The sequence below is a fragment of the Gossypium raimondii genome, chromosome 5 (genome assembly GCF_025698545.1).
Source record: "Gossypium raimondii isolate GPD5lz chromosome 5, ASM2569854v1, whole genome shotgun sequence".
In the NCBI taxonomy this organism is placed as follows: Eukaryota; Viridiplantae; Streptophyta; class Magnoliopsida; order Malvales; family Malvaceae; genus Gossypium; species Gossypium raimondii.
This window is the reverse complement of record NC_068569.1, coordinates 66,630-93,988: the sequence shown is the minus strand read 5'-3', so window position 1 is coordinate 93,988 and position 27,359 is coordinate 66,630. Positions and strand designations below refer to the sequence as shown.

At 34.2% G+C, this 27,359-nt stretch overlaps 1 protein-coding gene across 2 annotated transcripts; it reads right to left on the bottom strand.

Moving 5' to 3' along the window:
- LOC105768717 (hypothetical protein) lies at nucleotides 1–27,359 on the bottom strand. 2 transcript variants are annotated; one of them, XM_012588833.2, is made up of 27 exons: nucleotides 27,184–27,359; nucleotides 26,818–27,102; nucleotides 26,551–26,610; nucleotides 26,356–26,448; nucleotides 26,001–26,229; nucleotides 25,598–25,704; nucleotides 23,684–23,746; nucleotides 22,509–22,609; nucleotides 21,388–21,482; nucleotides 20,304–20,324; nucleotides 13,812–13,907; nucleotides 13,614–13,734; nucleotides 13,353–13,487; nucleotides 12,998–13,191; nucleotides 11,588–11,859; nucleotides 9,813–9,914; nucleotides 8,722–8,898; nucleotides 8,463–8,651; nucleotides 7,019–7,260; nucleotides 6,764–6,910; nucleotides 6,443–6,638; nucleotides 4,121–4,246; nucleotides 2,882–3,025; nucleotides 1,576–1,641; nucleotides 1,325–1,498; nucleotides 669–728; nucleotides 1–471 (listed from the first exon to the last, which is right to left on the bottom strand). In XM_012588833.2, exons 1-27 carry the CDS (start codon nucleotides 27,187–27,189, stop codon nucleotides 397–399), a joined length of 3,576 nt encoding a protein of 1,191 aa, XP_012444287.1. In that variant the 5' UTR covers nucleotides 27,190–27,359; the 3' UTR covers nucleotides 1–396. The 2 variants fall into 2 exon arrangements, with proteins under 2 accessions (XP_012444287.1, XP_012444288.1); XM_012588834.2 differs by having other exon boundaries at nucleotides 1,576–1,638.

Here is a 27,359-nt window from a genome sequence, read left to right as displayed (position 1 = left end):
TATGAAAAATTCCGCTGCATTTGATAACGGGCATAAATAATTTATACTGCTACAATTGAAATGCAATCCCAACTCTCTGCATGTTATCTAATTCAAATTCAAATTCCAAAATAGCAAACATGTTATTCTCTCTCTCTCTCAAACCAGAACACGCACAAGAAAAGTCCAACTAAATGCTTCCATAATTCGCGAAACCAATAAAAAAAATAACAACCCAGCAAAAGCACAATAAACTGCCGCTTTTCTTGTCATGTTTATCCTATCGGGCATCATATGCGGGGGAAAAGACTGGTAACATAAAACTTCACAAAAAGGAGGATATAGGATATTAGAATTATCCAAGCTGAGATGAGACGAGCCCAAGACAGAATCTTCTATTAAGAGACATCCAAACTTTTAACTCTGACTGACATAAAGAACAGGGACCAACCCAGCCATTTTACCATCCCTTCCAGGCCGTTTTTTCTTCACCTGCAACAAAGCATGCAGTGTGTGTTAGCTATACTTTGCTTCGTTGGGGATGGCTTTACCACAAAAGAGAAAGACTCGCGTATAAATGTCATATAAGGATGTATCGGACAAAGGTGCTTTCACCCAACAAAATTAGATACATAATAAATTAAGCATCATTGTATCCCAAAATTGCAACCATATTTTATGGTACTTACATAGAACCATCCATCAACTTCATACTCAATCTCAACCTCTTCTCCAGTTGTTAAGCTCAACTGCGATAAAGGAAATCAGGATCAGTCATCAGCGCATAGGCACCTCTTGAAAAAACCACAAGAGACAAACCACAAGAGATGAGCAAATGAAGAAAGAAAGCTAAGTTGTTAAGAGGAAGCTGGAAAGAGATGGAAGAATGAATCTGATTTCATTGAAGAGAATAGCCAGCAATTACTTATCTTTACATCAGTTACAACATTATTTATATACCGAGTAATAACCTCCCACCACCACCTTTAACCAAAAGCTAACTGTACTTCAACAGATTACAACCAACCTTGACTACACCATCGACCAGTCAACATAGCACATGCCATAATATTGCTAACAGCACCCGACCCCATTGAGATAATTTACTTATAGCACCGTGCTTATTAATCACATAATAATAATAGAAAAAGAATCCTAATTGGCTTAAACATCTATGTTACCAAAATATAATAAATAAAATTTATAACTGCAACTTTCTTATGATTTGAAAAAAATCAAAACCAGAGGTTAACGCTGAACCAAAGGCAAACTAGCAAATCGGTTATGAACAATGAACCGCCTGTTCTAATTTCTAAGACAATCCCGACTAGCAGAGTAAACTTACCTCATCATCTCCACCTGCAGTAAAATCATACAGGGCAGTCCCAAATTGGGGATTTCCAGAAGACATGCGATCATCATCCTTGGATTCAAAACTATGGGACCCGCGGCCAGCTAAGGGATTTTCAAAAGACTCATACCGTTCAGGTGATGTATAGGGTGGAGGTTCTTCTCTAATCTGAGAATGATGAATCAGTACTAATACATAAATCTGCAGATACCACAACAAATTGCATATGGGCAAGGACCACTTACTGGAGAACCATAACCCTCGTGCATTGATGAAGGATGGTTAAATCTACTTCCACCTGATCTCTCCTGCTAGAGAAAGTTGAACCGGGCCCAAATTACAAATTAAGAGATAAAGAGAAGTAAAATAAGATTTACCACAAACAACAGTGAACATTTTTGTTCACTTTGTTAATAATTAATGAAAACAACTCTTGCTTCTAGAGAAAAAAAGCTCCATGTGCAAGGAACATGAGCAAGCACTACTAAACAAATAATTTACTCGTTAAAAATGCACCATATAATCAACTGGCGGTCCGTTACAATTAATTAGAGTAGTACCATGAGATAGGATCTTTCATAGGAAGCAAGCGCTCAAGTTAAAACAAATGCTTAAATTTCTAGTATGCATGATGGGTGAAAGTACTTGTTAAGTCCCTTTATTATAAGAGCTGGTTCAAATCAGTCCCTACTAGTAAATCAATCAATTAATCCTTGTACTAGCAAAACTAATCAAATAAAGCTAAATTTTGAAAAATGACATGAAAATTATTTTTCATTTGCAGAACCATAAAAGCTCTAAACGCATAAACCCTATTAAACGGTAAATGTTAACTTCGTTAAAATTTGACCCTATTTAAATCTTTTTACTAGTACAAGGACTAAATTGATCCATTTAAAAGTATAGGGACTAATTTGAACTAGTCCCTCTATTAGAGGACCTGCTAGGTACTCTCACCATGCACATGGCTAGTAGCCATACCATATGCCGTTAAAGAGAATAACCAACAGGAAAACCATGCTTAGTAAAAAAAAAGTCAAAACAAGCATTCACCCTCCTAGGCATTTACATCACACAACCTAGCAATTTGATTAAGCAGCACTTAGCTTTCCACTACGACAACAAACATCACACTTTTAACAGCCTTAAAATGATTATATAGATGGAAAAAAAAATGGCTCATTAAAAGTCCACTTAATAATAAATGCAAAATTTAATTTAGGCCCATTAAAATAGAACATATGCCTTTTTTCCCCCTCAAATAAAACAGTTATCTTAATAGCAAAATAACGGCATGCCCATAGGAGAGGGAAGCATCAGTTTATAATCAACAGATAGTACTTCCTAATCAATACATGAAAAATAAATAAAACAAGAAGTGCGCTGCTTAAAGTTAATAGGTAACCCATCCCTCTGAGAAACTGGTATGAGTAAATGAAAGGAAACATAGCCAAGCATGTTAGAAGACCGAGTTATCTTATAAAAGAAAACCATTCTCCTAAATTGAAAATCCACAACATTAACCAAGAATGTTGATTGTATTATACATACTGAAGGTTGTGAAGCCCCATAAGTAGTTGGTCGTGAACTGAAGAGTGAAGGATAGTTCATTCCACCAAAGTGAGACGATATGGAAGTTTCAACTGATCCTGTTGACTCCGGAGAAGATGACCCTGATGACCTGACATCATCTTCCTGCAACTCAAGAGATACCATTGAAAGAGTCGATATCTCAGATAGCTTTAAAATGTACATAATTCAAACTCCAAGTGAATACATGGAGGTGGGAATCAGGTGTTCTCAAGTAAAGTTGTCCTCCTCAAGTTAATTCGGGTCAGGGTCATCTCAGACCCATTAGGTTCTCTTATGCTTTGGATCTGCTGGGTTAAGCACATCATATTTGGACTATTTGGGTTGAAGCCTTCAAGGTGTGTACATTTGAGCAGGTTTTGAATCTGAGATTCATATAAGCTATTGCCATTTTCTATAAAGTTCAATGCATTAATAATAATGTTTTTCATAATCAATGTCAAACATAGATCATTGATTGTCTAAAAAATTTAAGACAACATGTAAAAGAACAACATTGAAATTTAAAATAAATATATAGTATTATTGTGTACTTTTATTCTCCCTTTTATTCATCGATTTTCAATATTTATTTCAAAATTTTAAGATTTCTTATATTTAACTTTCTTTTTGTGCTCATAAATTACAGGCATTAACATTAGATAAAGGAATATAGGCAAATTTTGCATTGCAGCATTGAATAGTGGAGATTATTAGGAGAACAAAATTCTGTTCATAAAGCAAATGCTAACTTAAGAAGAATACTATTAAGCGAGTAAATTTACCGGCAGAACTTTAATGTTTAGAAATTATAAGAAATTCAACAACATGATTTTTAGAACTGATTGTTAATATTGTTTCAATTTAACATTTTACAATGTTGACAACTTAAAATTAATGAATAGTAAAAATGTCTTGGGTTGAAGAATAACTTAATAAATATTGACCAATTAATTCGCATATTACCAAAAGTTAGCAGCAATAAAAACTCAATAACTATGATAATTTAAAATTAAATAATATAATTTTGGTTGGTTTTAACATTTGACCATTTGGGCACTAATGATTAATGAAGCGTTCAAGTTTTATGGGTTTTAAGTTTGTTCAATATTGAGTTTTGAGTCGTTACATGGTTCCAAGCAAGTTAACAAGTCCTGAGCCATTTTGCCAACAACTCAATTTATAACAACCAACTTGTGAGGGATTCGGAAGAATTCATACCTCCATTTCTGTACTCTCCAAAAGTGTCTTGGCCCACATATCGTCATAACTAACAGAAGGTCTAGAGACTATGTTCTCATCAACATCCGGTGCATCAGTTCCAGCACCAGCAAGAAATTCATTGACCTACCATGAAGTAAAGACAACATGAACCTCACTTGGAACATTATTAACCAAACCTTAAAAGAGAAAAAGGAAAAGTGCAGAAGTGTAAGAGTGTGCAACCACTAGTTATGCCTCATCTTAAGTTTCAAATAACTCCTGCAAAGTAACTCAGAACTTCTTTCTCAATGCAAACATTATGATACAAGGACAACCTTTTGGAGTGATAGGTCATCCTCAGACCTGCGTGAGACAGTATGGTGAAATAAAAGCTAAAGATCCCATGCCTTTTTATTGGCCATTAAATATATCTGTTTAAAGAAAGTCTGTAAACTTTAATGGTATGATAAAAAACAACTAAAGAATGGATGTGGCCATGCAATGTAATACAGAGCTTCAAGGCAGTAAAATTATTATGGTTGTTATTCGATACCCTATGGTAAGTAATTACGTTTTAAACATGGATTAGGGTAAATTACACACTGAAACGCATATTTGGTTTAAAGTTTTCCCCTGTAACAGCCTCTTTCATTTTCCTGACACATAAAGAGCAACCTTTTTTCAGTGAAATAGTATACTAAGGATGCCAAATGTGGAAGGGAAAAGAAAATACAGGGCCTTAAGCGGGAAAACTTCACGTGAAAAAGTGTTGGGTGCTGAGTGGGAAAACTTCAAACCAGAAGGTGAACAAGTGTACTATGCTCTTTTAAATAAAGTGCATGGATGACTAATAAGTAATCCATCAATACATTCAGAGAGATAAGGCTAGATGAGGATTATTGGTAATCAAGGTCTAAAACTAAAGAATTGATGTACCCCTAGCGTCTACAGTAATTTAGACTCAATTTAGTGGTTATCTTATTTTGTTTTTAACATTCAGTTGTTCTACATCACCAGTATTCCTCCATTAGGAAATGTTCACTGGTAAAAACTTGATTACTTATAATTTCTCGTGTTAGTATTAAATAAATGAATTTATTGTTTCATGCAAATAACTGCTAGTGAGTATGTTAAGTTTTTCAAGATCAATGTGAACCCTGGATACTCTCCTTATTCTTTGCTGCTCATAGATTTACATGAGCTGATACCATCTTCAGTTCTCAGCTCTTGTACAGAGTCCATGGAAAGATACCAGGAACATAATTACTGAGGTTTAGATGAAAATAAATTCCGATGCAACATTCCAATGTTTGGTTACTGCAAACTGGGTTCCTCAAGATACTAGTCATCGGTTTGTACAACAGAGTACAATCATATTAGATATAAGTTCCATCCTCAAAGAGCAAACACGTTTGTATCAAGATCCTTTAGGCTTTGCTTGGTACAGTTGGAACAAAATTGAAAAAATGAAAGGTCGTCTACATCCTCTTGGAAAATGGGAAATACTCAAGAAAACATGTTTGGTCGAAAAATTAAAAATTGATTATTAGAAATGAAAATGGAAATGTGAAAATTAGGGAACAAAAAAGTTGCCTTCATTGTTTTTACTAAAAATGCTTTGTAAAATTAGAAAGTAGAAAAAAAGGAAATTTTAATTTTAATTGATGAATTAAACCTGGTTCAAATCCATATAAAGAAAGAAATATTCTTTTTCCCAAGCATTTTAAGTATCAAATCTTTGACCATGTCTTATGTCCAGATAAATATAGGAATTATTCTCATATTTTTATTACAAGAAAATAGGAACAAAATGCGTTTTTATATTTTCATATTTGAAAATAGATGTTCATTTTCAATTTTCAAAAATTAAAGAATAATTGTTAAAAAAATGAAAATAAAACTAAAAACAGAATGTTTTATCAAACCATTCGGAGCCTAATTTTTCTTACTATGAAAAATGATAAATCAATCTCCTTCCTTTAGTTGCTTGGTAGAGTTGATTTTTTCTTTTTTCTAATTCCCTCTCCTCTTATTATTCCAATCTTGACCTGAATTGTTTTTATGCATTATAACAAAAAATTGATATCTTTCCCATTTTCTTTACTCTTCACTTTCATTTCCTACCAAGCACACTAAAATTTATTTTATTTCCACCAAACAAGCACAACCTTGATTTTTTTTTTTTTTAAAATTTCCATGAATCTAACCTATGTATTCTATCCCCCTCCAACCCTCCAAAAAATCAATAACAACACACCGAGAGAATAGTTATTTGATTCTAGAACCATAATCTTTAAATAGGACTACTTGAACCAAATCAAGTAAAACATAATTTCTTACCCTGTTCACTGCGGGGACATCACCAAGGTTGACTGCCCAAGCATTTACTAGATCATCATCTAGTGTATCAGATTCAGTGGTGGCCGGTTTAGATTCATAAACAAGATCAGAAATTCCAGTGGCAACAGCTGGATCACTCAACCCAGTTGACGCACTAATATTATGCCGTGTACGATATATGTCGATGAGTTTTGCACTTCAAAAAAAGAAAAAGAAAAAAAAAAGCCATGAGAACAACTTGTGACTTCAAAATAGAATCAACAGTTCTTTTTTCCTTTCCCCCTCCCCCCATTACACTAGAAATGATGTAACAAGCTTTACCTTATTGGCCCCAAAGGGAGATACTTTGCTCGTGGCACATAACAAAACAGTGAAACAAGATCCAGCAACCTCTCATGGGTTTCATATAATTTCTTAAGCTCTTCATCTTTCCATTCCTTATTTGCATTATCATGACTGCGCATTTCCCTGATTATGGACACCCGTAACTCATTAGTCATTTTGAAGCCCCCCCCCAAAAAAAAAAAAAAAAAAAAACAAGGGTTACAATGAAGTAGGAAAGATTTACAATCATACTTGATTAGGTCATCTTGTGCACTATACATTTCATCAAGAACTTTGATCATAGGAGTTATTAGAACTCCAAGCCCTGTACCACTGGCTCCTTGATCTTCTCCGTTACTAAGATGCATTTCAGATAACTGAGACTGCACACCACCCTGTGCTAAGGCATGTAAAAATTCATAGATCTGTAACCTAAATGGCTCACCAGACCGGATTGCCACAGTTGTAAGTGCTTGAGCAGCAATAATGCGAACCTAAGATGTCCATACAAATTAAAAAGAAAGCGGAAACGTGGAAATTAGAGCAAATATAGGCCATTGCCAACAAACCAAGAGAACATAACAAAGGATAGAAATAATTATTTACAGAGAATACATAACCAAATAGTTTTACTGCCACGTCATAGAACGACTATTTTCAACAGCAATTTCTCCAATAATAAAAGTTAATGATTGTTGCCTAGGCAAGATTTTAACATGGTATCAGAGCCCAGATTTTGTTATGTTGTTTTTCTAGCCTAACCCCATGCAAGGTTGATGACAACCTTGGTGAGGTTGTCCTCATGTAGTCTCAATGGGATAAATATGAGGAGCAATGTTACGTGTGCTATCTCCAAATCTGTTAAGTATGGAGCTTCCTGTGGTCTTATATTAAAAGTTAGACCCTCCAACAAATATCAATTGATTTTAGGATTGATGCTTAAACAATATAATTTTACATAGTCTCTTTTCACTAAGTATTTCTTTTTTAATTTCACATATAATAGTAACTAAATTAACTATAATTCTCTTAACTCCATTGTTCTATTTTAGAAAGAAAACGGAAAAAAGCTTTCCATTTTCCAAACTGAACCAAGCAATCCACTGAAAGAAAAAAATCTTTTTATTTTATATTTCTCCCTTCTTTCACTTTTGACTTTCTTTCCTAGGAAACCTGAGAAATTGAAAATATAGTGAATGGAGGCAAACTACAAGAAAAGGCAGACACTATGCATATTACAGAAAAATTAATAAAGGAAATACAGGGAGTCTTTCCAACAAAAGCATGTATCACTATGACAATTACACACCAAAGTAGTACTCCCATCGTTTCAAAAGTTTGCACATTTTAACTTTTGATGGTCAAAACATTTCACCTTTGACCCCTTTTTTATATTTATTATTGAGAAAAATATGAATTTTATTTTGAAACTTTGATAAATTATTTTGTACTTTTATAAAATTTAATATAATAGATGTCAAAGGTGGAAATTATTTATCACAAAAAGTCATCTATGACAATTTATCTTGTACATTTGCACACGAGGTAATACAAGCACATGCTTTATAAACCATGACACCATCCAAAGCTATTTACAAACCTCAGTTAATGTCGGTAAAAATAAGCACAAGTCATAATACATTTACAGGAAATAACGATGCAATCACAGAAGAAACATATCAATTAAAACTCATACCTCCCAGCTACCGCTGAAAGCACACCTCTGGAGTCGAGTCAATGCACCAGCCAGTGTGGGATTACGGGAGCTTGCAGCAGCCACCATTTTATCCGCATCTAACATCATTAGTGCCGTACCTGGAGGCGTTGCGGATTCCCAAGCATATTCTGAAGCAGCATAATTAGCATTTTCCCCAAGGAACCACACCTGAAAGCAACTCACTTTAGCATAACAATAACTCAAAATGCAAATACAATTGAACAGAAAAGATCCTTACAGCTGCTTGGACCAATCTCTGTAATGCTAGAGCCGACTTTGGATCAGATGCAGATACCCTGTCTACTGATGTAAACCCAGACATTGATCCAGGCTGAGGTGGTGGGAGGTCTAGAACAATAGTGACTGCTTCTAATGCAGTGTGTTTCCCATCAGGACCAGCTCCAATAAGACAAGTCTGGTAACACAACAATAATTTAATCAATCAATACATCCAGGGATGATTAAACTCAATCTGTCCCATGGATTGCACAAGTCTACTCAGAGTGTTTGGTATTAAAGCTCTAGAAACTTGAACTAAATTGGTACATCAAATTTCTAATAGATGCTTTGTTTCCAATACAAAATTATTGGTAGTTATATATAGTGTAAACTGATGTGTCTGTACACAGAAAAGTGCAGTTATCTGCTTTAAGATAAAAATAATCTAAAACCATTTCTATGAAGAAAAAAAAAGGTACTTTTTGGCAAGGCATGGGTGTATAAAGTTGTTTAAAAATTCATGGAGGAAGGGGGGAATGAGGTAATTTGCATCCTGCCTTGCACTATTGCCAACACTATGTCCCCCCCCCCCCCCCCAAATTATACAATATTTTAAGAATGAATAGCTAACGTTGTTGAACTTCAATTTAAATCAATTAGTAAAAGTTACCTACAACCACACAAGCAAATACATAAAAGATAATAAACTTGAATCTGAAAGGAAGTAGAAACAAAAAATGGGTATCCAATTAATAATGTGCAAATAGAGTAAATATAATTGCAGTTTTTATAAAGTTTGGCTCAATTATTGATTTTGCCAAGACAATTCTAAACAACACATTCATGTCCTCAAACCAGGAATTTGTGCAAAAACACTCCTCCCATTAACCTAACCAACTACTTTTCCACAGCAACTAGAAGTTACAGCTAAGCAATAGGTATTACCAATCGGTAATCTAACAGCTTATTTAACTATTAGATTAATGAAAATTCTTTCTATAATTAAAAGTTTGATTACAAAAAATTAAGTAATTTACACTCTTAACAAGTAAAGGCAGATAATGCAACAGGTACAAAATCTATTATTAAGACGATTGAAAGGAAACTCACTTTCCAAAGAAGTTGCAAAACATCAGCATCGATCTTTCCTGGTACTTTAGTGGCAAAGATCCTTGCAAGTTCAAGAAGTGTGACAGCCATATCTGGTGTCGCCTGGCAAAGCAGTGATTAAAACATTAAACATAAATATTGCAATCATTTCTGTTTCAGCATTAGTACTGAACCTATAAAAGCTCAAGCTTTTAGGAGCACATCGCTGCATATGCACAAATAAAATAAATTATCATTGGATTACATAACAGGCAATCCTGTCCCCGGCATTCATTCACATCAAGCCAATGTTAGGACTAATCAGACCGTTTTCTTTTATTTCAATAAATTAAGTCCATAGGTTTCTATTGGGTGATGACTTCAATCCAGTCAATAAGCTTTGTTAAATAGATGGGGTGAATAATCAAAAAATTTTGGTCAACTAGAAATATGATAAATAAATTCAGTAAGTTTTTTAACAAAAATACTAGAAATTAGTTTACAAGGTCTACAGTTAAGTTGATGTGTAACATATCCAATTGGCAAAGAAACAGAGATGAAAATGGCCAAGCCAGCAAAAGGGCAGCCATTCATCAATTTACAGTTCATGTCAGCCCATTTGTGCTATATATTAGCTAGTCTAGTCCTCTATCATTTTCTTTCTTTTTTTTACTTTCTTTTGCATTTCAGTTCAACTTACTAGCCCTAAAAAACCATTAGAAGAGATATCTATGGGATTAGCTTTGACTTCCAAACATAGTTATTGAGTCACTGCTTTGATCAATATAGGGTTATGCACAGTAAGAGTGCAGATGTAAAATGAAAAATATACATTAAAAAAAAGGCCCTTAGTTTTAGGATTTATCATTTTCAGAAGTAACAAGATTACTGTAATAGATTCTTCTCTTCAAAATTCTTTTAGAATTTGCCCCCTTTTGCACCTAAGAAAGATTTCTTTTCGTTTAATTTCATTTTAAGAAATTTTAACTGGAATTTGAAAAAGTGTGTTGCTGCCCCATCTCACTCTCCACTACAAGTAATTCAAAGACAAAGACATTCCTCTACATCAAAGTTCGCTACAAAGCCTAAATCAGACAGAATGGATTCAAAGAATTTCTACTATCATTTCTAAATCCACAATAAAGGCATGGTGATAATGTTGTCCAAGCTTGAATTGATTATCAAGTATACATGATTCAGAAGTATTGAGGATGGAAATGAATCAAGTTCTTTCATGCTAGTGGGGAATGAAACCCAAATCCTCCTACTTAGTTACAGGAAGTCTTGAATATCACAAGGAAGGCTTTTTCTCAGAAGAGAATCAATGCAATTGACCTTTCCTGAATTGATTATCAAGTATACATGATTCAGAATTATTGAGGATGGAAATGAATCAAGTTCTTTCATGCTAGTGGGGAATGAAACCCAAATCCTCCTACTTAGTTACAGGAAGTCTTGAATATCACAAGGAAGGCTTTTTCTCAAAAGAGAATCAATGCAATTGACCTTTCCTGAATATTATATAGCATTAACTTATGTTATACTAACAAAAATCAATTCCTTCAGCAGTCAATCAAAAACAAACAAGTCAAACATGCATTCTTATTCTTAATAATGCAAGTTTAATCAAAGGTAAGCTTAATACATATGCCAATTTGTTAGAGATAACAGAGCAGAGAATAGGCAGACAGCCTCATAAAAAGATTAAAAGTTCCATCACATGGCTTAATGATTATGCTTTTAATAAAAATTTGTCATGCTGCAGAAGGATATTATAAGTTGTTTTCATTTTGTACCTTGAAACGGGCATGCAATGTCAGCAAAATATCATTCAAAAGTGTGGCTGGCCAGGCCGGGTCAGAGAGCTCCGATGCAATAATGGATTTAAGTTCATCAAATGATTCATGCGGACTTTGCATCCAAATCAACCCCTTGATCACCATTGCCCGAACATACACACACTCACATGCCACAGTTGTTCTAACTACTTCCATGAGTGAAGCTAGCATGCCTGCAATTGTATCCTTGCCACCAGCTGCATTGGATACTCCAGTGGTTCTTCGGATACCTACAGAAAGAGAACAAAGAAAGTAAAAAATGTACAACTGTAATAATAATAATAAAAACATCAAGTGCACATCCAACAGATTCTGAAAATAGTTAAAACATCAATATTGATCAATAACAAAACATAGCAGTAGCTACAAGCAGATGATATCTCATCTTTCATTTACATGCAGTAAAAACAAGAAACAAGGGCACATATGTAGCTAGGAAACGTGTAGAATAGACATGGCAAATAAGATGCTTAAGGCAACATGATAAACAATAGTTGCACTAGAAATTTTGGGCTTCATGATCAGGCAACCCTCATGGACCCCCTTTTTATCAATTTCTTTAAAAGTTTTTGAATTGCATGAAACATATAGAAATACCATGGAAATTGCCTATTTTTCCTCTTCTTTTTTGTTTTCTTTTTCCAAGACCAAATAAGATGCCAATTTCTGCCAGTCGTTTTCTACTATTTTCCTCTTGGCATTAATTTTCCAGAACAGTTGAAAATCTTACAGGAAGAAAGCAGAGGGATAATTCAAGAGAATGGAATCAAAGGAACAAATATGGCACCTTAGGGGAAGGGATCACTGTGAGGTAAATGTTCAAATAATGGTGATGATAGAGATTTAAATCCAAGCTAACCGGAGCTGATAGTATGTATAAAAATGACTAGGGAAAGAGCAGGAGATGAAAAGTGTAATGGACAAGTTATCAAGGCCAACAATGCATACAATAACATCACTTCAGTGGGTGTTTAAAGTACATGGATTTGAGATCCTCAAATCCTTGGTGAATTCTAACCCAAGTTATACCATGCCGTTTACTAATACAAAAAATATATTTCAATTTAGAGATCAAAATTCAAATATCAGCCACCCAATCTCGGGACCAAATGGACCATATCAGATCTGTTCAAACAAAACCAGAAAGAGTTCAAGCATAAATCATTTCGAAGAAGCCAAATATGCAACCTCAAAAAACTGTTTTTTTATGGTAATGCAAAAGGAAAATTCAATTTACCAATGAACACAATCAAGAGACCAAAAAATTGATATTAATATACCTTAATTATTGCACGAAGACCTCATGATAGAAATGAACAAAGTGAAGAAAAAAGACTAATAGATTAATGAATAAATAACATTCATTACCTTCAGGATGAGAACTGTCATTCATATCTGAATCAAATGAATCCATGGAGTCATATTTGTTCCCATAAGCTCCTTCATCAAGATCTTGTAAGCCTAAAGCATGTGCTGCAGCTCTGCTTCTCCCCATCTCCTGGACAACTCTAGCAGCAGCATGGAGTACTGGTCTAGAGAAACTACGGAAAGAACTCTCTAACCTGATTAAGATGGAATGTGAAAACCATGAAACATAGATAACAATTGGGGGAGTTAACTGACTATTTTTCCATTGTTCAAATAACAAATCTTTCAAAATGATCCGGCCACATAATGATATTAGCTTCAACAAAAGAGAAAGGGAAAGAGCTTTATTATAAACCTTCTCATTACAAGTTTAATGAGGGGTTGTGGTCGCCTCGTCTTTTGAGATTTGTCTTTGGAATTTGATGGTGCTTCTGGTAACTTTAAGATCTCCCTAGTTAAGCGGTACCAGCCTGCAGCTCGCTCTTCTGTCCTATAGCATGTAAATGAAAGACCAGGAACTTGTGACTATAATGCATTTAAGCAGTTACAGCCATCTAAAGGAATGATGATAATGAAACAAAGAAAGCTCAAGAAGAAAATAAGATAAAGAGCATACTTTTCGGTGTTATCATGTTTACCCAATATGCACAAAATTGCCTCAAAACAGACTCTTTCACTGGGGTCGAGCAGGAGTTGATAGAGCACAGAGTTGAACTGAGATTTAATGTCAGGCCTCTCTACTCAAACACAGTTGTGAAACGGGTCATCTAAAGCATTTCAATAAATGCAAGAAGGCTTTGTCCAATGTACTTACCATCTAATGATCGTGCTGTTGATATTGTATGGCACAACCTGGCCAGTGAAACTCTAGCAAGCACATCATGCAAATGAAGAACATCTTGCAAAGCCCCTGATTCATGTAGTACCCAAAAAATTTAACCGCAGTACCAAGAAAACATGATAAGCCGTGGGGATAAAATTAAAGGATTTGAATAAAACCCTAAAATGCCATGACAGGTTTTTTTCCACCAGACAAACACACGACATAATTCAATATATAAAGTTGTTTATTAAGTGTCATAGTAGACAAGGGCAAGTTTTGACGGTCTAGTTATATAAAGGATTTCCTTTTAAGGAGGGATTTAAAATTCCAGCGCCGAATATTAGACAGTTGGAAATCTAAGAACTGATATTTTTCAAAATTTATTTCTTTTAGCAGGGGTTTCAGAGCCCAAAAATACACCCAAACACCAACTGCTACTAATATAAACAGGCTCAAGGAAGCTTAAGCGTATTTATCAGACTTACGAAAGGATTTCACAATTGCCAAATCTCCTCAAGATTCTGATGAGAAATCAGAATAATGTACACAAGCAAATAATCAAGTTTGTTATTCCTTGAGGAATCCTACAGAACCAAGAGTATGAAACATTTGTAGACATTGATAATGAACTCTTACGGTTACCATGTGAAGAAATAGCTTCTGCCAATGCATTGGAATTAATCAAATTAAGTACCAACTATCAAATTTAAACCTCCTAGAAAGTGCCTAAAGACACTTGTTAGCAAAATCAATTCAGGAAATGAATAAGTAAAGCAGATACTAACAGAAAACAGTAGTTTACTAAATAATAACCAAGTCACAACATTTGAAAAGATTAGCAGGAACTTCCTAAAAAATTCGTTCCACAGATCACCTGACCGATATGGCCACTAAACCTATATGTATAGTGAGAAATATTTGTAACAAGCAGAGCGTATATAAGAGATTATATGTGCTCAAGTTTGATAGGCACTGATAAGGACTAAATGGAAGGATCCATCAATTATCCATTCTTATCATTTGTATCGTATACACAGTAGTCTATAATATTGGCAGACTTTCTATATTACACCTAAATAGATATAATCTCCAAAATGCCATCTAAAAGTATCTTTACACAACCAACAACACAACTGCCAACCACCACACTACGTCCACATCTCAGCAGTCATCCATCCACCACCTCTAAAACATCCAGGACTTTCATATCCGGTATCATTGTGAGTTGTAGTAAAAATCTATGGTTGCCACTAGTAGCAACAGTGAAATGGAATATTCAATGAAAAACTTTTAAGTATATATGACACAAGGAAAATTATATTATTTGAAGCAATAATAAAAAGAACAAATGCTAGACATTTTAAATTTTGAATGATCCATTTCAATTCCATTAATTCAAAAATCTACCCAAATCTAAAATAAGTAAACCAGAAACAAATTGATTCGACTTAACAATGGATAAATTACAAAACATCCCACAAATTTCAATACCAAAAAGTTTAAAACAAATTCATAGCATCGATAAACAAAGCAATGAGTGTCCAGATGGAGATCAACTAGCTTGAGCAAGTCCATATGCGCAAATAGTCGCATGCAAACTTTTTATTCAATCATCCAACATATGAATGCAAATTCAGAATGGTCATTTCAAGTCAGAACTTAGAATGTTCCAAGTAAAATTCATGATGTTCCCAACTAAGCGTCATAAAACAAAAAACTAAACAAAAACCAAGTAAAATTCATGAAGTTCCAAGCAGCAATGCAGAATACTAGTGCCTATCAATTAAACACCAAAAATTATAGAAATAACTTGATTACTGAAAATTTTACATGAAAAAAATATCATTATCAGCACATATTGATTCTCATTTTAATCTATTTTTTGATACTGCTTCTTATCACCGGAAGAATAAAAGCTGTTTCTTGGGGAGAATCTCATGGATTCTTTAGCTGTAAATATGGTAGTGTTGTAAATCTCCTACTATTAGCTATAATTGTTCTAGATTTTCAAGGATACACAGATTTGTAGACATAGGACTAGTTTACCATTGAGTGTCAAAAGTGCTTTTCAAGCCAAACCAGCTTTTCAAATTGGCTTTTCAAGCCAACCCAAAACGCTAAAAATTCTAATTTTTGGCTTTCCAAAACCCAGTTTGGTTGTCAAATTATAAGTTTGCCCTTCATTTACATTAACACTAAAAGATAAATATGATTTATGTATTCAAATTAAATTTTACAAATAATTATCTAAGTTTATATATTCCATATAACATAATATTAACAAATTTGAATATCATTGAAATACATAGTTTTTACTTTACAACATCGTATCTAAAATAGACATTTATCTTCTCAAAATCACTTTTTGAAAACAATGCAAAACAGTTCAACCTTTTCAAAAGCACTTTTTAACCACAATGGTAAACCGGCACATAGACTGATTTGTAGGGATAGGCTGATTTTTTGGGGATAGGATTCTGATTTCTTTTCTCGAATAACTATTTTATCTTGGATAAATAGAGGCACATAGCTATCATTTGATATAAGAAATGGTAAAGATTTCTACACGGTAGGTATTCTAGAAAACTATTCTCCATTCATTTAAAGCCTCAATTGTTAAACCACAGTCCAGAAAACCTCCCTGCTCTCATTGCTGAGTATCACCCTAAAAATGGTAGGAATCCAAAATAATTCCTCAAAGCCTCTCAGAAACAATCAAATGCAGAATTACAAAAATTTGAATCCAGCTTACCGTCTCCATGGGAAGCCTCCAAGTGCAGGTTGAACCAAGGGAGGATAGAGGCAACAGGTTCATTTTCCCAATGCTGAAAATTCAAACCAAATTGGACCAGGAAGTGAAAACTCTTTAAAGAAGAGATTGAGAGGTGACAAAATCTACTTAACTCTGTTGAAAAACCTAGTGCATCATGCGTATAGCTCAAACAAGTTTCCTAATTCTTGTGCTCTTAGTGCCTCTAGTACACTCAACAAAAGCTCTTGGGCCATATGATAAATTTTCATCATTTATTTGTCACTTATTCCCTTAGTCCTGGTGACTTTCTACAATAGTGATTGTGCTTTTCAAGATCTACCTACTAGGAAAACGGTTGGGTGTGCTAAGGAAATGGATGGAAACCATATCTTAGAGGCTAAGAGTGACAATGTAATCTACTTCCATCCTATTTTTCTAAACATCCGTCTTCAAACAAAGGACATTTGGCTACATCATTAATGCCTAGAACATCCTCCATTTTCGTTACTGAAAAAAATATTTCTTTTGCTGTTAAAAATATTGATATAAATAGTTTACATTGTGGTGTTCATGAGTTGGCCAAACACCGTCATGTTCCATTTAAAAACCAATTCAGAGTGAGCGTTAAAGGTCAAAGTGCTTATAATCCAAGGGATTATTTTAACCTAACCTTGTCGCATGTACTTGAAATCAGAAAAGCCCTCTTGTTTCAAGTGAATGTCCTTCAAGCCTACTAGTATGAAGCTTTTTTTATAGCAGCCCATTTGATAAATAGGATGCCTTCAAAAATTCTCGATTTGAAGAGACAAACGGAAGTACTCCAATGCCATTTACCAAACTTCCTCCAAAAGTTTTTGGGTGTGTTAGTTTTGTTCTATTCACAATAGTGGAAAACTAGACCCAAAGCCCTAAAGTTCTTTTTTGAAGGTCATTCTTCAGCAAAAAAAGGGCATAAATGTTTTCATCCTTGTTCATGAAATTTTTTGCATCTATGGATGTAACATTTGTTGAAAGACAAACCATTTTTTCCTAATTCTATCTTTGGTGGGAGAAAAATATTGAGGAAGATAAGAATGATGACCTTTTACTGCTACCACTTTTACCATCTACTACATCCAGCTAGAAGTGCTCATGGCCAAGTGGCCTACCCAACACGTTTTACTACGTAAAATAATAATATAAAAATAGCTTTATATTAATATTTAGATAATTATAATTAAAGTTATATAAAAATTAGTTTTTATTTTTTAAACAATGAAACAAACCATTTGGATGGGCTTGTGAGGATCAAGCTTGAGCTCAGGCCTAAAATTTTTTTTTGGAATCAAGCCTTGACCCTGACAAATCCCTTATATATATTACCCAAAGAGACTCAATTCTAGCCAAATTCCCAATTTAAAACCATGTAATCTAACCAAATAAATATTCCATTAGAAATTCAATTCCAACCAAATTCTCAACCTAAAACTATAACCCAAACAAAACCAAGTCATCCTGATTAGACAAAGCCACTAAAAATCCACTCTTACTATACTCATGGAAAAGAGAAACCAATCCCTTATCGGTGCAACCTCAAGAGTCCAATTGAATTTTGGTATGAAAATCCAAAATCCTTTGCCTATCATTGATAAATGTTCCCATAGCTATTAGAAAAGTAACTCGAAGTTGCACTCAACACCCCAAATCCCATTTTGTTTCTTTAGACAAAACTTCACAACAACAACAAAATTTCCTTACCCCAGTAAACTCCATTCCTATACCACAAACTTTCAAAAGGCACTTAGAGATAAGAATCAAAAAAATGCTATGAAAGGAGATTATTGCATTAAATAAAATCCGAACTTGGGAAGTAGTAGATTTCTCAAAAAGGAAGCTTGTTGGATGCAAGTGGATTCTTAAAGTAAAATTTAAGGTTGATTGATCCTTAGAAAGATATAAGGAAAAACTAGTAGCTAAGCGATATACTCCAACTTATGGGGTGGATGATCAAGAAACCTTTGCACCTGTAGAAAAAATGAATACAGTATCTATACTCTTGTCTTTAGCAGCCAACTTCAATTGATGTTTGCAGCAATTTGATGTAAAGAATGCATTCTCGCATGGTAATCTAAAGGAAGAAGTGTTCATGGAACTACTGAAAAATATTTTGATAATAACAAATTTGCAGGTTAAAAGGGATTTGTGGGCAGAAACAAAGTCCTTGGGATTAAGTTGGAAGATTGTTGAGCAAAGCTGGAAATTTACAAACAAAGTCAAAGTAGACCATACCTTGTATATCAAACACTCGCTCAAGGGAAGAATGATAGTGTTGATTGTGTGTGTAGATAACATAATTGTTACTAGGAATAATGAACAAGAGATGCAAGAACTCAACAACAAATTAGCACAGGAGTTTGAGATTAAAGTTCTTGGAAGACTAATATTTCTAGGGAATTGAAGTGGTTAGGTCAAAATAAGGAACTTTTATGACAACAAAATCATACTCAACCTTTTTCAAAATACAGAGGATTTTGGGGTGTAATCCAATTGATACACCCATCAAACAAAACCATAAATTCAATGAAGCAAAAGACGACGAAGCTATTGATAAGGAGATACCAATATCTAGTAGGGTGGTAGATTTACTCGTCACATACTTGATCAAAAGACAATGAAGTTGTTGATAAGGAAAGAGACCAAAAGCTAGAAGGGAAGTTGATCTACTTGTCGCATACTCAACTAGATATTGTATATGCTATTAGTGTGGTAAGCCAGTACATGCACAATCCAAAAATGTTCACCATCAAGCTGTCTATAAGGTACTTTGATATCTTAAAGCTACACCTAGAAAAGGTATTATATTTAGAATGAATACAGAGCAAATTGTTGAAGCTTATAGAAATGTGGATTGGGTAGGTACTATCACTGATAAGAGATAGACTACTAGATATTGGGTACTTGGTAACATGGAAAAGAAGAAAAACAAACGGTGGTGGCAGGATCAAGTTTAAAGCAAGAGTTTAGGACTAATACCGCCAAGGAATTTGTGAACTCTTGTGGATAAAGATCATCTAGGATGATCTTGAGGTTAAATGAAATGGGCCAATGAGGTTCTATTGTGACGACAAGGAGGCTATTAGTATCACCCACAATCTTCGGCATGAGAGAATCAAACATATTGAAATAGACCCCCACTTCATAAAGGAGAAGTTAAAAAGCGGATTAATTTGTACGACTTATGTTCCTACACATGGGTAGATGGCAGACATATTAGCTAAGGGGTTAGCCTGCTTCATATCAAGAGATCATTAGACATATTATGTAAGGGGTTAGCCGATGCTTCATTTCAAGTGATCATTGGCAAGTTGGGAAAGGAGAACATCTATTCACCGGCTTGAGGTTGGAGAATCTCATGGACTCTTTAGCTGTAAATCTTCTATTATTTAGCTATAATTTTTCCAGATTTGTAAGGATAGAAATATTGTAGACATTGACTGGTTTGTAGGGATAGGCTGATATTTGGGATAAAATCTTGATTTCTTTCCTAGAAAAATTATTGTATATTGTTTAAATAGATGCAAAAAGCTATCATTTGGAATGAGAAACAGTAAATTTTTCTGTTTAGTTGCTCTTGAATTGAATATAAAATCCATAAACATCACAGCTTTCAAAATTGTAAATGACAAAACACTCAGCATAGTAAGGAGAGACTAATAATGACATTATGGAGAAGAATGATTGGAATGAAATACCTCCTGGCGCAACAAGCTTTCCTGCATAAAAATGAGACATGTATTAGGCACTAATAAAGGCAGCACTTTATATTTGAACACTTGGACCAACATTTTCATATGGTAGCACCAACAAGCCCAATGTAAACACTCAAGGGAAAAAAAACGAGATTCCAATTACCAGAATCTGGGACTCTTGTTCCAAGAATCTCGAGATGCAATAAGCTAAATGAAAGGGATTTACTAGACTGAATTGGAGGACTACGTGCAGCTACATTAGAGTTCATCTTAATTTCTCTTAGAATTCTTCATAATTTCTCTTACAGCATTTTGATTGAGATTTTTAAAATTTTATGAAATTCGAAACCAAGGTATTTTAATTTGCATCTTCCAGAAAGCTAGTATTTGTAATTCTCTTTTGTTGGATAAAAACTTTGAAAATAAAATTTAAGTCAAAAGAATTTCATGAGATAAAAAGTAATTATAAAAGAACTGTATTAAAAATAAAAAAATACATATATGTATGGAAAATAAGCAATATATTATTTCAATAATATAATATAAAATAAAAGTACATATTAAGTTTAATAAATGATTTTGAGATATAAGTTTTTTTTTATAGTGGGACCATGTGAGTTAAATAAAGAAGATTTTGAAGAATTTTGAAAAGCAACCTCTTTAGATGGAATTTGAAAGAAGAATTTGAGTTGCTTAAATTCCTTTCAAAAATTCCATATAAAATTTGAACGTCTCTCTTATTTTTACACAAACAAGTAAATTCATTTTTGAATTTTGACAATCTTTATAGAAATGAAATTCCTACTAAGTCTCTCATGCAAACAAAACCTTATAATTTCTTCACATCGCAATCATCAAAAATCTACTTGAAACGGAAGTTATATTGGTACTAACAAGCTAAACCTAGAACCTTAAAACATACAAATACCATATATACCCCAAAGGACCCATACTATAAATAGTAATAACACCCATAAAACATGATAGAATAATAAAAAATTAAAAAAAGGCTATGGACTTATTTATAATTCTTCATTTATTTTACTAGTAACTGCAAATGAAATGTTTAAGAATTTAATGACCTCACCTAAAGCCATTGCAACTGCATAAGGGTCTCTTATGGCCAATTCAGAGATGATTTCCAAAGAGTGCCTGACAGCAACAGGGTCGGCAAATGAAATCCTGCAATGAGCAAAAAGAAAGTCCAACGTCAAATGATACCAAAACTACAACATAGAAAAAAATGTATTAAGTAACATAACATGCAGAGGGCTGAAAAACAGGGACGAATCAAACATTAACAGGGATGTTTTAGTTAAAACACAATAATGGAGCTAAATTTGGTCTTCACTAATCATATGGAAGTGAACATAAGAAACATAATTTAGCAAAGCCTTTAAACGAATTTTTAAAAAAGGGAATTTAAGAATAATAGCAAGCATATCAAACTAGAGCCAATGTGCTTATGTGATGGGGAAAAAAGTTAATATACCAAATGTAAGTTGCATCTCCTTAAAAATTTTACAAGCTCAAGACAACAATAATTAAAACAAACATTTTACACGAGCAAAATGACTTTCAAAATTTTGGGGCCAAACAGATAACTGCAAGAAAAAAAAAAAGGAAGTTGACGAAAGGGGAAGAAAAAATTTTATCAACAAAAAACAAGAAATTGAAACGCCAATGGAATGCAATTGAACAACAATAGTAATTTCAACCAATATGCTAACTCAAGAAACAAAGGTCAGAATATTCTAAGTTTTACTAATTGAATAAAAAACCAAGGGAACACGAAATATATAATATATATATTTACAAAAGACCAATGAAGAATAATGTATCTGTAATACCCCGAATTCAAATAAGAATAAAGGTACGTGTAGAGTAAAAAGGATTTTGATATTTCTGATGCTAAAAGCAATTTCTAAACTAACTTCTCATGTCAGCAGCTAAAGATAAAAAACAGATAACAAATTAGTGACTTTCCACAAAAAAACAGATAACAAAACAAATAAAAATAAATAGATAAACCCAAGATCTCATTTCAGCAAGAAACCAGATTCTGAACATTACAGATCAAAACTCATCTCACCCAAATATTTAAGTACTCACATGCTACAGATGCAATTTAATGGAACTGACGTCTAACACATTAAAACAATAGCAGACTTCAACAAAAATCGAGATCAGAATGAATAGAAGAATCACCCCTGCACAGCATGATGCAGAAATGCTGGATTTCCTGGATCCAAAGGAAGTCTCCTCAAAGCACTTAGAGCAGCATATTGCAGATTACTTCGGATGATAGACTGAAAAGCCAATATCACAGAAAAATAAATAAACAAAAAAGTTAAGAACATATCATCTAAGCACACAATTGGCTCAATGTAAAAAAATAAGATACAAGAGTATAATAATAACAATACAACAAAAATGCATTCAAAGAGAAGAAAGGAACATATATGTGAAAATAACTATTTAGCAGCCAATTAACCTGTTAATCCAAGTGACTAACATATTTTCTCTAATTTATTATGCAGCAAAAATAAGAAATCCACTCCTAAATCGACAGTGCAACCACTTTTCAGTAAAGAAGGAAAGCACGCAGAACCCATAGGCTCCAATTGGTCCCCTATCAAAATAAAATATTTTAAGACAGATAGGATGTCTGCCTGCCTGGGTTATGCTGAAGAAAACCAGAACATGGTTTAGTAGAGATGTTGGTCAAAGAAAAGGGAGAGAAGCTGGGTTTTTCGGGCAGCAGTAAATTTAGAAGAAAACTGAACTATGACTGCTGTTTTGAAGTTCTGACTAGCATCACGAGAACAGCATACCAAGAGAGAAAGGTACAGAAACACAAATCATTTAATGAAGAAGTCTCAGGAATTATATGATTTTTTTGAAAAAATAAACTCCATAAACTCCGGTAATACAAATATATATAGAAGGCAAACTCACTAACCCTCCTCAACCCAGGGTTTATAATGCCACTAGAATTAGAACAAGAGCTAAAACAAATATACAATAAGTACTTTTGCATCTACCAAGGCCCAGCCCAGGCCAAAATATGGCACCATTTTGTGACCGAAATATGGCTTCTACAATTCTCTCTCATTCTATCAAAATCCAATCAAAGGGTTAGAGAATGCAACTAGTAAAGGCTTGTGGATCTAAACATTAACGCCACCGTCATGCAAAAACTACAACAAACATGTAGCAACAAAGGATATAGGCAAAGGCAAGCTAGCGATGCAAGATCATCACTTGGAACAAAATATAGCAAAGTGCATCATCACTTGGAACAAAATATAGCAAAGTGCATGATTCACAAGAATCATTCCAAAATTTTAGCACTAACCACAACCACAAGAAGATATTCTTACCTCTTTATCACCCCCTTTAGCACCAAAAATGCCTTTTTTACGCTTTTGCGGGACATCGCCAACCTAAAAGAAGAAAATAAAAGTTTATAGAACCATTTAGAAAGTAAATAAATTAGCCTAAAAAGCAAATGAAAAGGGGTTAGATATTTCAGATATAAAAAATGCAAGAAAAAATTGCATCTTCCACAAAGAGAAAATAATATAATTCAAAAACCTCAAATTAAGAAACATGATAAAGACCGTACGGAAAGGAAAATATATTATGAACATTCCTACAAAAAATGATAGCACCAAATCTAGGTCATTAAAATTCAATCACCACAGTATCAAGTCTAAGCCTTCAGCACAGTTTCATTTCAAAACAATTACAGATCAAAGACAAGATCATGATTCAAGTTCGCATATAAACTCTAGCTTGTTTAATTTCAAGTTTTGTTAAATCTCCATGCACTTAGGCTAGCCTTGGCTTCACCTAACAAGAATAAATAAAAACTCCTGGAAGACACCTCTAATAGAGGTGCCTCAATGAGGTGGTTGCCATTGGCACCTAACCCACATCCTTCAAACAAGCAAAGGTGCATAAAAAGTGCTATAGTTCATGTTGACAAAGAAAAAAGGTGTAACATCAATCACTTAAAAAGGAAATAGTAAATCATTAAATTTAACCATTGCGCAATAAACCTTAGATTCTTTACTAGCACCCAATTCTCTTGTTTTAAAGCATACATACCTAAGGTTAACACTTGTCAAAATTATTTAGCTAATGAAAAAGAAATATTTCAAAACTTATCATATTTTCCTTTATTTCCAGCAAAATATTGCTCAGTATAATTTTGTGAGACTTCCTTTTATTTCAAATCTTCCAATAGTTAGCTTGGATCGAGAAATTTCCCCCAAACAGTCTTAGCCATGTGTGGACCAAAAGGGGCTTGATCCTTTGACTTGGGATTAGTTTATTTCTTGATGAGGGCAGGGAAGGGATATAACCCAGTGGCAGAGTGTCACCTTGGAAGTCATCAGTTCCGTAGAAAACAAAAAAAGGATAAAGGCACTTGGTGGTTATTAAGAGAAAATGTCTTTTGAAACATGAGAATAAAAATAGTATTTTCTATAAAAAAAAAAAAAAGGAAAAGTTCATTGTTATAACCACGCAGCAAAAATTGCTCACGTTCAAACTTTAGAAATAGAAACAACATAATGCTTTATGATAATGAATTCATATTAGCCAAATGCACCTTGGTTGAAAGGAATAAATTATGTTTCTGATTGGCCAAAAATAAAGATAAAACTGCTATGTGGAGGGCATGCATGGACCAAAATAGGACAATAAACTCATACATGATGTGCTATTACTTCCCTTGGGACAAAGATGTCTCCCCGCATAAAATTCTTCATATGTTTATTTTAAGAAAAGAGCAAGAGTGAAGTGACCATCTCTATTCAATTTCATATGGATTATTAATTAGATGATTTAAATTCATAGGAAAGCAAAATAAGATACATTAGTAACATATTAAGAGTTTTAAAGAAAAACAAACATCACTGACTGAATCAGAATAATGGCTCTCTTGAACTCACAATTGTTGCATTTGAAATCAGACCAAAACCAACTTGGCATCTCCAAAAGTTGATTACTGGCACTCTTACAATCAAGTAGTTACCAGCCCCCATCCCACATCTTACAGCCAACCAACACATATAACAGATCCTTTTTCATGCAGCACATAGCTCAAAGCAATAATGTGATCAATTATTACAGGTCAACAACCCTAAAACTCACCCCTCTTCCCTTTTGACCAACAACAGAAATTTCAATTTTCTAAGGGAATTCAAATGTCCATGCCTGGCGTATATAAAAATAAATAGTGCAGTACTATGCTGATGCATTGTTCATGCAGAAACCAGTGGACGCACCTTGTCAAGAATGCCAAAGACAATTTCGTACAATCTGGACAAAATCTCAATGTTGCTCGAAGGAGCATAAGTAAGAGCCTTTAGAGCTTGCAGTCTTCTTGCATGAACTTCAAAAGTGGTAGAAATAAAAGTCAAACGTAAGGAAGACAAAAAAAATTTACCGCTACTAATTTCAGTATGAAAACAACTGGTTAACTTGCAGAAAAACAAGTTATAACAGAAAGAAACAATAAAAATGGTCAATAAAGCAAGAAGATCATTTGTTCTTCTGACATTTTTAAAGGAAAATCAACCAGGAATTTCACCACGAACAAACAAAACATAATATCAAGGATTTAAACAATAAAAATTTTGAAGAAGCAAATGCACATAATGAGCCAAACTAAGAAAATATCATATTTACATTCAACATCAGTGTTTGTGGCCTCTGTGGTAAGCTGATTAACAATCCGTGGTACAACATCAGCTCTTGTCACCCCTCCAACAGCATCAATGTCAGCCAAAGCATCCCAGTTGGGTGTGGGGATCCCACCACCAGGATTTAAACCCTGGGAACCAGTATCTGCTAAAATTCTTGCCAAGTAATAATATACATAACGAAGGACTGTCCTATCCTCGCATTGTTGATCAAGCTGTATGATGAAAAAGAAATTAATCAAGAAACAAACCCTCATTGCAACAGATTCCAACAATGTTGATTGAAATGTCCAAGAGGATTAGACAAGAACTAGAGAATAGAAGATAAAAGTAACACATACCATGAGAAGAGATGGTGCCAAAGAAGGGTCAACAGAATTGTACACAGCAAGTTTGGGAAACACATGATGCACCAGTTGCTTCTGAGAACTTTTCTATTCTCCAAATTATGAGAGGAAAAACCAATGTATTACTGAGAGAATCTCCAAAATAAACAAAGACAAGAAAATCCAAAAGAAAAAGCAGCCAATATTTACTTGATCAGAAGTAGCAGCTAGTTCATGAATACTCCTCGCAAGTTGCGCGTATGATACAGGCTGAAAATCAGATACAAATTGACTAAACACGAGAAATAGAATTTAACAATAAACCCTAGCTTTAAAACTAACTTATCGCCACCTCGAAGTCTACGATAGCCAGATTTAAAAATACGATTGAGAGGGGGAGAATTACGCAAAATAGATCAATTCAGAGCCTTAATTAAGAATGATCGAGATTGAAAGAAAATGAGAGAGTTGACTTACCTTCTTCTGCTTCTGCTTCTGATGAGAAATAATGTTAGTACGGACGGGGTTGAGAGCTGCCTTAGCCACAGAAATGGTATCATTTTGGATCTGCATCAGAGCCGCTCTCTTGGACTTTTTCTCCCCCAGCGCGGTCTTGGTCGACACATACTGTTGCTGCGTGGCAGCAGGAGACGCTGCCGCTGTCGTCGATGATGCAGATGAAGAAGACACTGTGGATGCTGCCGCTGGAACAGGCGCAGGATCAGCCGTTATCAGATCCATAAGCGTCGTCCCTGAAGAGTCCTATAAGAAGAAGTAAAGTACTTGTTATCGTTTCTTTTTTCCGTACTAGAAAAAAACGGAACGTGTGGTAGAAGAGCTTACCGCCATGGTTCCTTAAAATTGAAATGAACTGTGATCTATCGTTCTACACGCAACACGAGCAGATGTAGATATAGCAGCTGCCGCTGCGGAGAAAACACACCCTTTTTTTTCTTTTTACATATAAAACAGTCCTGGAAATCTAGTATGGTTACACCAGTGCTTCGGCCTTCGAGTTA

What these genes read in the sequence shown, in the direction of transcription:
- LOC105768717 (XM_012588833.2), bottom strand. An exon ending in TGGCACCATCTCTTCTCATG is followed by an intron (nt 26,230 to 26,355) that starts GTATGTGTTACT and finishes TTCATCATACAG; the next exon opens with CTTGATCAACAATGCGAGGA. An exon ending in CTGCATCATGCTGTGCAGGG is followed by an intron (nt 21,483 to 22,508) that starts GTGATTCTTCTA and finishes TGCTCATTGCAG; the next exon opens with GATTTCATTTGCCGACCCTG.